The sequence below is a fragment of the Megalopta genalis genome, chromosome 15 (genome assembly GCF_051020955.1).
Source record: "Megalopta genalis isolate 19385.01 chromosome 15, iyMegGena1_principal, whole genome shotgun sequence".
Lineage (NCBI taxonomy): Eukaryota > Metazoa > Arthropoda > Insecta > Hymenoptera > Halictidae > Megalopta > Megalopta genalis.
In genome coordinates, this window is record NC_135027.1 from 934210 (window position 1) to 949887 (window position 15678).

General features: G+C 42.6%; 3 protein-coding genes and 1 long non-coding RNA gene across 4 annotated transcripts; 2 read left to right on the forward strand and 2 right to left on the reverse strand.

Moving 5' to 3' along the window:
• Nucleotides 1-2345: 2345 nt before the first annotated feature.
• LOC117229185 (chymotrypsin inhibitor) lies at nt 2346-3820 on the forward strand. The gene is made up of 3 exons (XM_033485473.2): nt 2346-2505; nt 3292-3410; nt 3510-3820. The coding sequence occupies exons 1-3, from the start codon at nt 2454-2456 to the stop codon at nt 3588-3590; spliced, it is 252 nt and encodes an 83-aa protein (XP_033341364.1). The 5' UTR covers nt 2346-2453; the 3' UTR covers nt 3591-3820.
• A 147-nt stretch (nt 3821-3967) lies between these two features.
• LOC117229206 (uncharacterized) lies at nt 3968-6442 on the forward strand. Its single transcript, XR_004492492.2, has 2 exons — nt 3968-4481; nt 4949-6442. It is a non-coding gene; the product is annotated as an uncharacterized LOC117229206 (long non-coding RNA).
• Nucleotides 4577-5468, reverse strand: LOC117229198 (chymotrypsin inhibitor). Its single transcript, XM_033485498.2, has 3 exons — nt 5365-5468; nt 5195-5292; nt 4577-4755 (listed from the first exon to the last, which is right to left on the reverse strand). The coding sequence occupies exons 1-3, from the start codon at nt 5414-5416 to the stop codon at nt 4672-4674; spliced, it is 234 nt and encodes a 77-aa protein (XP_033341389.1). The 5' UTR covers nt 5417-5468; the 3' UTR covers nt 4577-4671.
• A 356-nt stretch (nt 6443-6798) lies between the features above and the next one.
• On the reverse strand, nt 6799-7709 carry LOC117229193 (chymotrypsin inhibitor). Its single transcript, XM_033485486.2, has 3 exons — nt 7586-7709; nt 7416-7513; nt 6799-6979 (listed from the first exon to the last, which is right to left on the reverse strand). The coding sequence occupies exons 1-3, from the start codon at nt 7638-7640 to the stop codon at nt 6896-6898; spliced, it is 237 nt and encodes a 78-aa protein (XP_033341377.2). The 5' UTR covers nt 7641-7709; the 3' UTR covers nt 6799-6895.
• Between the last annotated feature and the right edge of the window lie 7969 nt (nt 7710-15678).

The following is a 15678-nucleotide window of genomic DNA, read 5'->3' on the forward strand; positions in this document are numbered from 1 at the left end:
CAATTAATTGAACAATCTAATCGAGCCAATTTGAACGGTAGATCGTGCAGCGTGTTTACCGAGGCACTCGAGATCGGGCCGATTCATTTCCACGGCAGAGAGACGGACACCTTCCGCGAGCATCCCGTCGATATCACTGATTCTTCTCAATTGTTCGAAGCAATTGACACCCTTTGCCGCCTCGGCGAACCACTGGCGAACTATAGACGTTTCGAAGACAAAGAGAAAGAGAAAGGGGGAGAGAGAAAGAGAGAGAAAGAGAGAGAGAGAACAACCGCGTCGCGCCGCCACCTGTTTCCACCAGCAAACACTCTCAGCTTCCGAGAAGATCTCGGCACCGTACAAACAGCGCAAAGTCAACGGATTCGAGGACGATTCGTATTAATAATTTGCATAAGATAAGTGCTCGGTTAACGAACACGGCGTCTCCCTCGCCCCTTCTCGCCCCTCGATCCTCGCCAAAGATATCTCCTCGGCAACCTACGATTTTGAAGGAGTTCTCGATAATCGATGTCAAAAATGAAATCTCTAGCAGGTAGTTTCTACTTTCGTCGAGGCTTTAAGAAATCTCCGCGGACATTCGAAAACGCGAGAACCACGAAATTTAGTCGATTAGTCGAATTAAGAACGTCGGGATTAGACGAAAGAGCACAGTTTCGCGGTTCGCACGCGGTTCCTTAACATTCTTGCTCTCGGCACGCAGCTCCATGGAAACAAGATTAGCCGGCAAACACCGTCACCGTCTGCAAAATCGTTGTCAGAGGTCGTTATCCTAACGATAGATATCTCCGGCGACGCCACCCTCTATCCACGAACCGGCATTCCCATGTGAGTTTCGCGAGAACAAATCAAAGAACGGTAATCTTCCATTGAGCTTGCCTGGCCCGGTCCATTGGGAAGCTTCTAACGAGAGAGGGTCGCGTTTTCCTCGTGGAAATCGATGCTCCCCGGTCCGCAGAATTTTCTGGCAGCGAACACTAAATCGATAACACGGCCGGCAAATCGTGTCAAGGAATCGTTAGTCTCGACGAGCCAGCTCGAAACACGTAGATTCCGTAGATAGGGACTTTAAAAGCGAGATTAGGATTGCGTATTAACACAGTCGCGAGATAAAAAGACGAGATAAAAATCAGAATGAAAACCGTGACGGTGTTTATACTATTATATATTGGGTTGGCAACTAAGTAATTGCCGATTTCAGTTATAGATGTCTCTCACTCCCATTTTTATGATATTCGTAAATGTTATATTATAAAATTATTATTATTATTATTATTATGTTATTTTTTATTATCCGTGAATGTTAGAAACTGGACAAATTGAATGCAGCGGTCAAGGAAAAGCGACCAGAATTGGTCAATCGTAAAGCTGTCATTTTCCACCAGGACAATGCTAGGCCGCACACGTCTTTGTCCACTCGGCAAAAATTGATGGATATTGGCTGGGAATTGATGTTACACCCACCATATAGCCCTGATCTCGCGCCATCGGATTACCACTTATTTCGATCCCTGGACAACTCCCTCTGTGGTAAAACTTTTAATGATGATAACGCTGTAAAATCTCACTTAACTCAGTTTTCGGCCGAAAAGGATCAGACTTTCTACGAGCGTGGAATTTTCAAGTTGTCAGAGAAATGACAAAAGGTCATCGAACAAAATGGAAAATACATTACAGATGAAACTTCATTCCAAGTAAAAAAAATTGTGTATTTCATTGAACAAATCTGCAATTATCTAGTTGCCAACCCAATATAATAATATATATATTATTATTATTATTATTATTGTCTCTGTTCATTGTTCTGGAGCTGGTTCGATCGGCGCTCGAATCTGTAATGATTTTTAGGTGAGTGGCAAATCTGTAGCGTAAATTGGAGTCATTTTTGAATAACTTCTGCGGACCCGATGGAGATGAAAAATTTTAAGGCGACAGATATTAATTAACGGCGAATGTTTCAGCGCGCTATCGTTTTTATGCGTTATTTCCGTCACGCGCCGTTTGAAAATATCGCGTTATCGTCCGCGACGAAGCGTCGTCATTCGGAAATGGTCTAACAGGACGCTAATTTCGCTAACTATGCGAGACCGTTGCATAATCTCTCGAATTTCCCGGCGGTCCGCGACGAGGCAGCGACTTCCTGGAACTTTTTCGAAATTTCGGCAAGTGGCCTGACCGAAGTGAGTCAGTTTTATCCGGTATCGCGGCCATCGCTTGTTTGCCCCGAGGTATCGCGAGAGATAATCGGTGCGATGAGAGAATCGCGACTGATAATCCGATTCGTGAATTTTAGAGGGAACAACTGCGCGTAGACGGTGTGGCAAAAATCTCGAGGAGCTAGGGTCCGGCGGTGGTCATCGGTATAAAAGCCCGAGCCGTCCGAGCGAAGATCACCAATCGTTTTTGAACTCTCAACAAGCCTAACTCGCTCTGACCAAAGTGAACTTCTCGACATGTCGCGCGCTACCATTCTTCTCTTGCTCGCCGTGGTCGTCGCCTGTGTCTGTAAGTAGACAACGGTCTATCGTGGATCCTCCTCGATCCTCGTCCTCGATCGTTCGCCAATCGAAGCTGCACGCGGAAACTTTCGTTCGATTGTTTTCACTCGACGATTCGCGAGAAAACGCAGCGAGCTATGCCAGTCATTATTTTTCGGTGCAGACACCGATAACAATGGCTTTCGTTTTTTACGAACTGACGCTTTGAACAGCTGTTCGAAGCGAGTTTTTGTTGACCGAACGAGTGTATTTTCGTTTGCATCAAGCCGGAGAATGATAAAACTTGACTGCGAGTGCAACTTTTTATTTGTTTCGATTCAATCTGACAGAGCAACGTGTTGTTTCTTTTTTGTTTGTTTTAAATCTGTTTCGTTGATATTCCATTTTTCGAGCACCGGAAAATTATACTTATTATCCTATTATTATTAAATTAAATACTTATTACAGTATTAAGTACTTATGTCTCCCTTACTGACGCTCAGATTGTGCATAAAAATGGACAATTTGGGAAGAGGAGATACGATTATTCGAGCCTTGCAACTCGTTTTTATAGTTATTGATAATCGATATCCATAAAAAAACGAGCCACGAGGCTCGAAAAATCGTATCTCATTTTCCAAAATTGTCCGTTTTTGTGGACAATCTGAGCGTCAATTAGGGAGACATGTACTGTATCTTGTTCGCTATATAAAATGTGACACATTTCGTGACTTCTTTTCACTGGAAGAACGATCGATATCTTATGTTTAATTTCCTAAAGCATGCTCTAAAAAATATTAATTTCTTTTTGCAGCGGCGTTCCCTGAGAGCACCAAGGATGCTGAGAAGTGCGGGCCAAACGAAGTATTCAACAGCTGTGGCTCGCCCTGTAAGGACACGTGCGAAAGGAAGGCTCCACCAATTTGCACAATGGTTTGTACAATCTACTAATTGCACTTCGACCAGAATCGCATTTCGACACTAGTAAAAATAATTAATTTCGACAGAGTCTAACGTTGGTATTTCTTGCAGAGGTGCGAAATTGGCTGTGAATGCAAAGAAGGCTACATCAGGAACAAGGAGAACAAGTGTGTCCTGACACGTGACTGTTAAAACGTTCTCGACGAGACAATCGATCGCGACGATCCTTGCCGAATTTAGCGAACAAGTTCTACGCGATAGAATTAACCCTTCGAGCTGCTGTCACTCGTTCAACGCATAGCGATAATTCTATTAATTAAATCTTTATCGTGGTGTGTATTGGTTTGCTTCCATTTTAGCAATGTTTATTGTTAAGCACGTTTACAGAGAGCATGTTGAATAAAACGATCACTTGAAACACATATTTATATGTCTATAATATATTATTAATTACTATATATTACTATATATTATTAATTATTATATTATTAATGTCTTGCCAAGCATGAAAGAATCGTCGAAAGGACGCCGCTTTTCTTTATCGCGCGCGGTATCGATGCGTCCGAAGCGATAGCTCGGTGATTAAGAGTTCGGGATTAAGCTGCATTTATAGACACCGACGAGCCGAGCACGAGCGGAGCGAGATCGATAGTGTTTTATTATCATTTCTGTACATGCAAAACCATATCGGTACAACGAAATTCAACGCTATCAAACCGCTCGGCTCGCGGTCGGCTCGTCGGCGAGTATAAATGGACCTTTAAAGTCGGTATCGATAACTTCCTGGAATCGTTCGTGCATGCTGCAACCATGATTTGTTCGAAGCCAGCCAGTTCAATCACTCGGTTCTTCGCGCTTGGTTCTTTTTACATAGATAAGTTAAGCGTTGATACTCCCTTATCAGCGTTGATAAGATTTCGGTTTTTGTACGAATAGCGGATAGGTTGACAACGTGAACGAAGGAAGAACGGACGTGCCGAGCAACTTCGATCACTTTCCACGTGGAATTTCACGCCTACGTGGAACCGGCGGAGCATCGAAGTCAACTGAAATCTCAATGAGCGGGTTGTTGCATTTTATGCGGTAAGATCGGATCGCGATAAAAATCGAATTCGCATGGAACACGGAGTTTAGCATTTTTTATATGCACAGGATTCAATGAAGTTAAGACACCAGTGTAGTAATCACGATATCATTTATTGCCGATCATAACATTGCAGTTACCTTCACCCATAAATTTCCTGAAGAATCCAACAGGACGAAGTTTCCTTAATTAACACTGGTCGCGAGAGACACATTTTCCTTTGTCATTTCGTAGGAATCCTACTTTACATTGACAACCAGATCCTCTACACTCCTAGACACGATTAAAGTACAAGTGTAAGTTGCTTGTCTCGCATTAGATCTCCGATCTTCTATTTTACAGTTCAATTCTCAAGTAATAATTGTATCAATAAAATTTCTTGAACTGCAATTCTTAAACAATTTTATCTACTTTTAACGCTAAACGTACCATCGCCGAATGATCGGTTTTCAATTCTCTGTTTCAGGATTATTGAAACTACAAAGGCGCTTCCGTTGAGCACATATTATAATAAAAATTGCACAAAGACTAAATAAACGCAATCTTACAATTTTTATACGATGAGACGAGCCGGACGCTTTTAGCGCTCTGTACGTTCAGTGTTGAAAGTTTTAACTTAAAAATGCAAGAAAGAAACCGGAAGGAAAGTAGCATCGAAACGGAACACTTCAAGAATTGAAATTTTTAAATAGTTTGGAGAAATAGTACAAACCTGAATGCAGTAGACATGTGGTCCGCCGCATTTCTGTTCGCACAGACTTTTGCAGATCTTGAACTCTTCATTAACGCCACACGCAGCAACTTCGCTCACTGATCAAAGTACAAGACAGAATTAACAAAACCTCCCTAAAGCGAAGCAAATCATTATCTCTGAATACTTACCGCCAATGTAGGCAATGGCGGCGAACAGGAGAACAAGAAAAGTGCGAGACATTTTTGAGGATCGAGCTTGAACTTCGTTCGTAGTTGCACAACTTTAAACAAACATCGCAAAACGGACTCGCTTTTATACTAAAAACTACGGACGTATCGCATTTTGAATAATTCATAATAAGTCTTCGGACACCTGTCCAAATATTCAAAGTATAGTTTATAGGAGCATAAATAAACTTTGTCGTGGGAACATCGTATAAAGAAAGGTAATGAAGAATAAATCGACAATGTATAAATAAAAGTCGCATAGGAACCATCATCGTCGAAGCGGAAGCGTTCACCGCGACAAGTTAAATATCGTGGTTACTATTATTATAGTATTATAAGCGACGTCGGAAAAGGGTTCCCCATTCTGATAAATGATCTTGAAATATGTTTGCATAAAATGGCAATGACGACGCGGTGTTGCGGTTGTTTCGCTATCTGACTCACGCACATTGTCGATGATGAATTAGCATCGATCGTAGGTTGCAAGTTATTGTGCAACGAGCTCCATTTTACGCTTAAACCATAGATAAGACAGGTTCTCTGCAATTGTGCGTCTAACTTTTCTGTTCTATATTTTTGTAGTGTTGGCTCTCCATCAAAGAGTTTAAGGTGCTGAGGATAAGTATTTGGAGGGAAATATCGTTACATTTCAGTTTTTCTATTCTGTGAATTGATTCGAGGAGATCCGAGGACATCCGAGGGCACGTTGCAAGTCAAGGGTGCTACTTTAATTCCACAAAAATCGCCCGCAGCTCTCGAAACTACCAATCGCAAGCAGAACCATTCTTCAACGATTCACCTACGCAAAACTAAAATGCCTCGCGCATCCCCTAAGCTAGAAATGCTAAATTTCGAGTTGCTTTGAATTTTCCTGTGCTAGTTCTACGCCTATGTAATTTATTGCTACGTCTATGCTAAGGGTCGACACAGTCGTAAAATTGGAAATAAAAAATGGTCTATTTGACCGTCGAATTGCCTCCGAATTGCCTTCGAATCGTTGCAAAAAATTAGAAATAAAGAAGTTAAGTCATCGTTTTCATTCTAGCATTACTACATATTCACCTTAACGCTTTAATGGCCACTCACTGAACATGTGTGTGATGCCTCAATAACTATGTAGGTGATTGCTTTAATAATTATCGCACAAAGGAAAAATATATAATTTAAATATATCAATAAAAATATATTAATAAAAATATATTATCGACCCACGTGTAATTTCACACGTACGTGGAACCAGCGAAGCGTCAAACTCAACTGAAATCTCAATGAGTGCGCTGTCGGATTTTATGCCGTAAGATCCGATCTCTATATAGCAATAAAAATCGAATTCGTATGGAACACGAAATTTAGCATTTTTTATATGCATGGGATTCAATAAAGTTAAGACACAAGTGTAGTAATCACGATATCATTTATTGCCGATCATAACATTGAAGTTACCTTCACCTATAAATTTCCTGAAGTATCCAACAGGACGAAGTTTCCTTAATTAACACTGGTTGCGAGAGACACATTTTCCTGCGGAATTTCTCGCGTGTCCTGGTTTACATTGACAAGCAGCTGGTTCGCACACCTAGACACGATCAAAGTAAAAGTCATTAGATCTCTCATTAGATCTCCGATCTTCTATTTTACAGTCCAATACTCAAGTAATAATTGTTTCAATAAAATTTCTTGCGCTGCAATTCTTAAACAATTTTATCTACTTTTAACGCTAAACGTATCATCGCCGAATGGCCGGTTTCCAATTCTCGGTTTCAGGATTATTGAAACTGCAAAGGCGCTTCCGTTGAGCACATATTATAATAAAAATTGCACAAAGTCTAAATAAACGCAATCTTGCGATTTTTATACGATGAGACGAGCCGGACACTCTCAGCGCTCTGTTCGTTCAGTGTTGAAAGTTTTAACTTAAAAATGCAAGAAGGAAACCAGAAGGAAAGTAGCATCGAAACGGAATATACTTCAAGAATTGAAATTTTTAAATAGTTTGGCGAAATAGTACAAACCTCAATACAGGCGACTTGTGGTTCACCGCATTTTGGTTCGCACGCGGATGCGCACTCCCTGAACACTTCATTAACGCCACACGCAGCAACTTCGCTCACTGTTCAAAATAAAAGACAGAATTAACAAAACCTACCTAAAGCGAAGCAAATCATTATCTGTGAATACTTACCGCCAATGTAGGCAATGGCGGCGAACAGGAGAACAAGAAAAGTGCGAGACATCATTGAGGATCGAGCTTGAACTTCGTTCGTAGTTGTACGACTTTATACAAACATCGCAAAAAAGACTCGCTTTTATACTGAAAACTACGGACGTAGTATCGCATTTTGAATAATTCATAATAAGCCTTCGGACATCTGTCCAAATATTCAAAGTATAGTTTATAGGAGCATAGATAAACTTTGTCGTGCGAACATCGCATAAAGAAAGGTAATGAAGAATAAATCGACAATATATAAATAAACGTCGCATAGGGAGCCATCGTCGTCGAAGCGGAAGCGTTCACCGTGACAAGTTAAATATCGTGGTTACTATTATCATAGTATTATAAGCGACTTCGGAAAAGGGTTTCCCATTCTGATAAATAATCTTGAAATATGTTTGCATAAAATGGCAGTGACGACGCGGTGTTGTGGTTGTTTCGCTATCTGACTCACGCACATTGTCGATGATGAATTAGCACCGGTCGTAGGTTGCAAGTTATTGTGCAACGTGCTCAATTTTACGCTTAAAACATAAATAAGACAGGTTCTCTGCAATTGTGCGCCTAACTTTCCTATTCTATTTTTTTGTAGTGTTGGTTTTCCATCAAATAGTCTAAGCTACTGATGATAAGTATTTGGATGGATATATTGATTTATTACTGATTTTCTATTTTGCGAACTGATTCGAGAAGATCTGTGAGCATTCGAGGGCACATTGCAAGTCAAGGGTGCTACTTTAATTCCACAAAAATCGCCCTCAGCTCTCGAAACTACCAATCACAAGCAGAACCATTCTTCAACGATTCGCCTACGCAAAACTAAAATGCCTCGCGCATCCCCTAAGCTAGCAAATCCATCGGCAACGCAAACCTAGGCCCAGCTAGATCGACAGAACCTTGATAGTACAATAAATTCTCCTGGGTTACTGTGAATTTCCCTACGCTAATCCTACGCCTATGTAATAGATTGCTAGGTCGATGCTAAGGGTCGACGGAATCTAAAAATTGGTAACAAAAAATGCTCTATTTGATCGTCGAATTGTCTCCGAATCGCCTTCGTATCGTGTCATATGCTCTCTGAATTTCCTTCGAATCGTGGCAAAAAATAAAAAATAAAAAAGACAAGTCATCGTTTAGAATCTAAAAATTGGTAACAAAAAATGGTCTATTTGACCGTCGAATTGCCTCCGAATCGTCTTCGAATCGTGTCAAATGGCTTCTCAATTTCCTTCGAGTCGTGGCAAAAAATTAAAAATAAAAACGTCAAGTCACCGTTTTGATTCTATCATTACTATGCATTCATATTAATGTACGCCAGCATGCTGGCCGCTGCCTTTTTTTACCAACTGCCCCGAGTTTCCATAAAAACGAGCCGCGAGGCCCGAAGAATCGCGACTTAGTATTCTCAGATCTGCCGGTTTCAATTCCGAGCTCCGAGCATTTCTGGGCGAAATTACCGTACCTCGGAGGTCCGACGATTAACAGTCGCAGCCGCAGACACAAGCGTTCCCCACGAACAGATCGGGACATAAACGAACCGGTGGCGGATCGTTTTCAATGGGTCCGAGGTCCGTGTCGTCTCTGTAACGGCTGGGTTCGTTTTCGGCGCGGCCGCATTTGTCGAGGGAGGGTGTGCTCGGTAAATTATCGAGCCGCGGTCACGGGTTAATGTTGCGTACAGTAGGCCCTGCGCGAGGCAGCTTGTCTATTCGCCGTTACTCGCCCGCTGCGCAAACCGCCCAACGGGTTTAATCGCTATCACATCGAATCTCCGCAAACGTGACTTTTCTCGCGTAACTAACGTCCTCGGCAAACACCGCGGAGGGGACGAAGAGGGTCGCGGAACGCTCCCATAAATTGGCAGTTCTCGCGCGTTAACGCTCGCTCGCGAAAGATCCGCCCAATTAAAACTTCGGACCCCCGGATCCTGAAAACCGTGATCTTCGACTGCTCGCGGTAATTACTTCGCACCCGACGGTGTTACGATTTTTCGCAGTCGGCACCGATTCCAAGTTCCCTTGAAATTGTTGCTCTCAAGAAAAGGTTCCGATTTCTTCCGATTTTAACGCTAGAACCGCCGAGCCCTAAACGCGTCTAATGTATATTGTTCTGTAACAATGCCGAGACTGGATTTATGTAACACTAGATTCACGGAACCCGTCAAAATGACGGGTAATTAATTTTTTAGTTTACGATCGTTCATATCGTAAAGATACGTTTATGAGTTATTTATTCAATTTATATGTTACTTACGGCAAATATTATGAATCACACTTGTTAAAAATCAGAATAAATGTCTTATTATTGTTTTTATAAACTAATGTAAAACAGCTGTTTTCTGCTCTCCGTAAATCTAGTGTCAAACTTCTCCTAAACATTTCCCTTAGAAATATTTTTATAATATCAGGAACTGTAAAATAATAAATTAGAAAATGCCAGGAAACGATAAAACCCGGACTTTTTAATACTTTATCAGGTTCATTGTCCCGGGAATATTATGCAGTCATTTTTTCCGGATTTGCAGACGAGGCGCTGAACTTTCCAACGTCGACAGAGAATTTTTCGACAACCCCTATAGAAAATGGGACCGTTTCGTTCTTAACAGTTGGATAAGATAAACATTTAAAGAACGTTTCGTACGCTCGAGAGACGCGCGATGAAATGTTGCTAACCCGAAATTATTATGGAATTTACTTTCGTCGTAAAGAAATTGCGAAAATGAGCTTTTTCAGCCTCCTAGGCCGGAACCTCCCCCTAAATTGTAACGATCCGGGCGATGGTGCGCGATGAAATTGTGGCACGTGGGAACCGGTAGGTGATATTTACCGATCGCTTCATTTAACACGGAGCCGATTACAGGGAGTGAAAGATGGCGGACAATTTCGGTTTAGAATAGGTGTTACGATGAACCCCCGGAACGACTCGGCCTCGGAACGTATAATAATAACGTCCCGCCGCGAATACGAAGTATCCCCGCCCCTAACGGGCCATTTGCGACGGAAAATTTTGCGTGGGTGGTCCGACCGAGGGATTTATGAAAATCGAAGGCCGCCGTAACGGGTCGTCGGCAAATCTATCGCGGCGAATCGTCCGTCTTCTGTCTAGACGGTCTCCCGGAGCGATGCGATAACGGATCGCGGATTGCCGACGATTCGAATAAAATTTCGGACCTCGAAAATTTTACGTTCCCGAAATCGCGAACGAAAATCCGTCGATGCATCGCCCGGCGATCTTTTTTATTGTGCGGATATCGGAGACAGGTTTATAGAAACTGTCGTCGTATTATTATGCAATCGAACGCGGGCCAGCAGGAACTGGCAGATTAGATAACGAAGATAGGCTTCGATCGACGGGGGATCTTGGTTAATTAGAAGACGGTCGAATTAACGGGGCACCTAGGGCTGTCGACGCCTCGGAGAATGCTACCCGGTCGACTGGCAAGCGAGCAGGGTCTGCGGTTGTCAGGGAGACGCTTGGAACAATTGCGCAACTAAGAATGATTCTGATGATCATTTAACTGTATTGACGAAATAGCGTCTTTATCTTAACCTTGGCTCGCGTCAAATTAACCCTTTGCACTCGAAGCTGTTTTAACCGTGAACCTAAAATAATTTTTCTGACTTATTGTATTTCCATTTTATATGACAAAGTGCATTTTATGCATATGAAATTGAGACTTGTACAATAGTTACACTTTTAACAATTTCTTAAATGTAAACTTTGTTAATATAAAAATTATCTTGGAATGTGCTATAACAATTTTAATGGTGCCTCAGAGTCACCACTCGAGCGCAAAGGATTAAAATTGTATAATAAAAATTACTAACGGCGTTTTTTCTAGGAAAGCCGTTCGTTCATCGGTGTCCTCGTCGCGAAAGTTTTCTGCAACTGAATGCGACACAGTACAAAGGGCATGGTACATAGCAATTAATTGGATTGCGATTAATTGGAAAAATATATAATTGTTGACAGATTATAGATAAGAAGTACGAAGTGGAAATCTCAAGACCACTTTGTTACCTGTCAAGGTTATTAAGCTTGATTAGTTCTATATATCATCGTATAGATAGTAGCAATCTTCTGACTATGAAGAGGTCTGTTTTCATCCTGAGAGAGCATGAAAGCCAATTTATCGGCTTGAGTTATGATTGGACTGCGGACAATAGAAATATAATAAAGAAGGATAGATGAAATTTCAGACAATGGAGATATTAGAAGAATTTACGGACATCTGTGCTTTGTTTTCAACACATCGAAATTATTAAAGAAATTGATGAAGATCATTTTTTCTTTGCACGAAGATCCGCAGTATAGTCCTGAGGTCATTTGAACCAAATCTTTCCTTTACAAAAATTTTCTCCGAGGCATCGTTAACGAGTTATTAACGAAAAACAGTGACCAATGAGATGCGAGCTCGAAGCTGCCGCGCCAACGAACTGTCAACGCCCATTTCTGCTCATCGGCAGCTCGGCCGCCTCGCGTCAGCCGAGCTCGCCTCTCATTGGTCGCCGTTTTTCTTCAATAACTCGTAAACGAAGCCGCGGATTGCATTTTCGCAAAGGAGAAAAAGTTACTTCAAATCACCTCAGGAATCACCCCCATCCAAGAGTATTAACATAATTATGGGACACCCGGTATACAGTTTATCATCGTTGCGACGCGGTCTCCACTATCGATTTTATTTTATTATTTCCAGGAGAAGAGGCGGCTAATCGACACGGAATCACGGTAGACAGACGTGCAATCTATGCCGCAATAAACTTTCTGAACGACTTTGTCCCGGCGATAAGATAATCTCGCGGATTAACTGCGCGCGCGGATGTAAATCCGCGCGAATCGGCGATATGCGTGCTAATTAACGGCGGGAGAGCGAATGCAAAAAAAGGGGCGTCGGGGCGCGGAAAAATAGCGAGACCGATCGTGGTCGTCAATTATTATCAGTCGCATGGAATTTATTTCAGAGACTCCGTTCCACCGCGCCGCTTTCTTTTTTTTTCCCCCCGTTCGATTAGAGACGGATTAGAGATAGGCGGCGCGCGTTAATGCCGCGGAGATGCGCAGATCGCCGGCTGGATAACACCGTCGGCGGTTTTATCGGGCGCGTGCGGCCGACCATTAGACTCCGTAATGAAATTGGACCGTGACTTCGGGCCCGCGGATTTATATCTCAATTAAAATACGGCGGCCGGGCTTCCTCCATTAATCACCAAGCGAATTCCGCGGCCGGCCTCGAGAGCTATCGCCCTCCAGCACCATCGGGAACACGCTCGCGACAGGTGTACACCCCGCGCGGATATAATTAACCAAGTAGTAACCATCGATTTCGTTCCAGCAACGTCTTCTCTATCGCGCGTTTTATCATCGATCAGCCCGACGACAATGCGCCGCGTGCAAACGCGCTCGTTCCCGATAACGATCCCGTCTGAAACGTCGACGTTATTTGTCGAAATGCTGTGTGCTCGGTGTAGCGAGCTCTCGAGCGTGGCGGTGTTTTTTGGGACGACGGGAGTCGAGACGGCGGCAGCAAGAAGTAGAAATCCACGAGGAAGCTGCGGAGAATTTGGAGAGAGCGAAGAATCGAGGAAGATCGACGATCGTGATCGGTAGGAACGAAGAATCAGCCTCCAAGATTGAAATAATGCACCGCGTTTTTCGCTCTTATCAATCATTACTAGACTGCGTATTTTTATGCAAATTAAACGTTGTCCGTGCTAGTTGCAAGAAGTATAAGCTAGATGAAAAGGTCCTTTCTTTTTTAATGATTTTGATAAATTAAAAGTAATGCAACGATATCGTTAAATTTTTTCTTTTATTCTTTTAGTCTTTATCGTTTTACATTTGACCAACTTATTTTTATCATAAATGCATGAAGTTCGCAGTCTAATCGTTACTATACTATATACATATATACAAATATGTAATTAATGTGTGTAATTAACGTATAGCATAGTAATTGTATATATAATTAATCGTTATAATATATATTAATATATATTATATATATACATATATTATTATATTATATTATATAATATTATTATATATATATATTTATAGTTCATTTATATAATTGTATTATAATAATATTAATAATATTTAATTAACGATAATATTGATTATATATATAAGTTAAGTATATATAATCAATATTATCGTTAATTAAATATTATTAATATTATTATAATACAATTATATAAATGACCTATAAATATATATAATATAACTATAATATAAAACTATATTTTTGCATTTAATTTATCTATTTATTACACACACATAAAAAGTATTCCGATTCAGTATTCGAACTGTCAGAAATTAACGCATCAATATTACGTTCCAATTGCCAAAATTTGTGTTCAACAATTTGGACAACCCGTTCAACACATTTTTACCCTTTCAATTTTTTCGCGAATTGTAAAACGTCAAGACGCGCCAAATACTCGTGCGACAAATAAAACAGCAGAAGAGAAAAATACGTCGATTCTTCCGCTGCGACTGCGAATTAAATTCAACAGAGACGATTTTGGAGGCAAGTGAGAAATAATATCGCAGCGAACAACAATATAACACTTAAATTCGCTTAATTTCTATTCCCTACTGTTGTACTCGTCGAACCCCGTGTCCAACTCTCGGAACACGAGCCAACGCGAACAACGGACAGTTACAGCTAGACAGGGAGCGTCGCGTATTTGGCCGGGAATAAAATCTAAAAGAGCAGAAGTTCCAGAACAATGGAGTCAAGAAGAAAAGACATCTGCTCGTAGGAGGGACAATAGCTCTCTCGCGGAGGAAATGAGTAACCCTTCCGAAGAGGAGAATTAGCTCTCTCGCGAGGAAGATGCTCGACCCTCGCTGCTCGGCGAGGAGCCTCCCGACGGACGCGTTGCTCCCTCGCCAAGCTTTCGAAGAACGAGACCTTGCTCTCGACAGGGTCGACGCCATCGCTGCGTTTCGCGCTGCCGGAAAGCGTGGACAAGCGGACGTGAAACGGTCCCTCCTTCGAGACGATTTACCGCGGTGAAAAGACGCTGGCCCACGGCGCGGCGGCGGCGCTGCGGGGACGGAATCCTCTCCATTACGAAGATTGCGGCCGTTCCGGCGGACGTAAAGCGCCGAAATCTCGGCGGATACGCTCGATAGGGAGAATTTCGGGGCACGTATCGCCGTGCCGGGGCAGGCCCCGTCGGAAGCTTTTACGGCCGTCCATTGGAAATTAATCGGAATCGGTGTGTAACGCGACCGTCCCCGAATCCGGGAGGGCTCGGCAACGCGAGGCGGCCACCCTAACGCGCGCGGCGCTCGTGAAAGGGTTGCTTCACCTGTGCGCCACGAGTCGCCCGGCGAAATGTCAGCGACGCCTGTTTACGGTTGCCAGGGAAACCCTCGCGGGCGAGTCTGCTTTGCGAAAGGGGTCTCCCCGGTGTACACGTTCGACGGTGCGCGTCGTAACTTTATTTGAATAACCAGTAACAAGTAATGAATTCTTCGGCGAGCCGAGCCAACGCTCGATAAATATTTGAACTGCGATTCGAACGGAGCCGGATCATCGCACCGCCGCCTCTCTCTACGATGTACCCGTTTAATTTCCCGGCGAGCAACCTAACGTCCGGCCGGATTCCTCGTTTCATGCACGGCTCGCTCTCTCTCTCTCTCTCTCTCTCTCTCTCTCTCTCTCTCTCTCTCTCGATCTCGATCTCGATCTCGATCTCTCGATCATCGATTCCCATTAATCAATTCCTGCGAGACGAACGTTCGATTAAACATTGATTAAGTTGCTGCGCCCGCGGAGCCCACTGCGAAGGTTCGTTTCGCGGTCGCACGACGAACCACGAGCCGAGACGGAGCACGAAACTGATCGCCGGAATGCGGGCCCGATGTACTGTTGACAATTGAGAGGGGCCCGCTGGAACACGGATGCATACCGTTCGTCGTACATCGACGGTTTTTTTCTTTTGTTTTACCTGCCTTTTTATGCAGTCTTTAATTCGTTCCATCAGATGTTATTGCGAAATCGTTCACTCGTTATTGGATGCCAATAATGCCATAAATAAATGAATAAA

Bases quoted from the DNA above. Each gene is read 5' to 3' on its own strand.
- LOC117229198 (XM_033485498.2), bottom strand. From the start codon at position 5,416: ATGTCTCGCACTTTTCTTGTTCTCCTGTTCGCCGCCATTGCCTACATT. The intron at 5,293-5,364 runs GTAAGTATTCAG...TACTTTGATCAG, and splicing joins CGCCATTGCCTACATTGGCG to TGAGCGAAGTTGCTGCGTGT. The intron at 4,756-5,194 runs GTTTGTACTATT...AATCGTGTCTAG, and splicing joins CACATGTCTACTGCATTCAG to GAGTGTAGAGGATCTGGTTG.
- LOC117229185 (XM_033485473.2), top strand. From the start codon at position 2,454: ATGTCGCGCGCTACCATTCTTCTCTTGCTCGCCGTGGTCGTCGCCTGT. The intron at 2,506-3,291 runs GTAAGTAGACAA...TTCTTTTTGCAG, and splicing joins CGTGGTCGTCGCCTGTGTCT to CGGCGTTCCCTGAGAGCACC. The intron at 3,411-3,509 runs GTTTGTACAATC...TATTTCTTGCAG, and splicing joins CTCCACCAATTTGCACAATG to AGGTGCGAAATTGGCTGTGA.
- LOC117229193 (XM_033485486.2), bottom strand. From the start codon at position 7,640: ATGATGTCTCGCACTTTTCTTGTTCTCCTGTTCGCCGCCATTGCCTAC. The intron at 7,514-7,585 runs GTAAGTATTCAC...TATTTTGAACAG, and splicing joins CGCCATTGCCTACATTGGCG to TGAGCGAAGTTGCTGCGTGT. The intron at 6,980-7,415 runs GTTTGTACTATT...GATCGTGTCTAG, and splicing joins CACAAGTCGCCTGTATTGAG to GTGTGCGAACCAGCTGCTTG.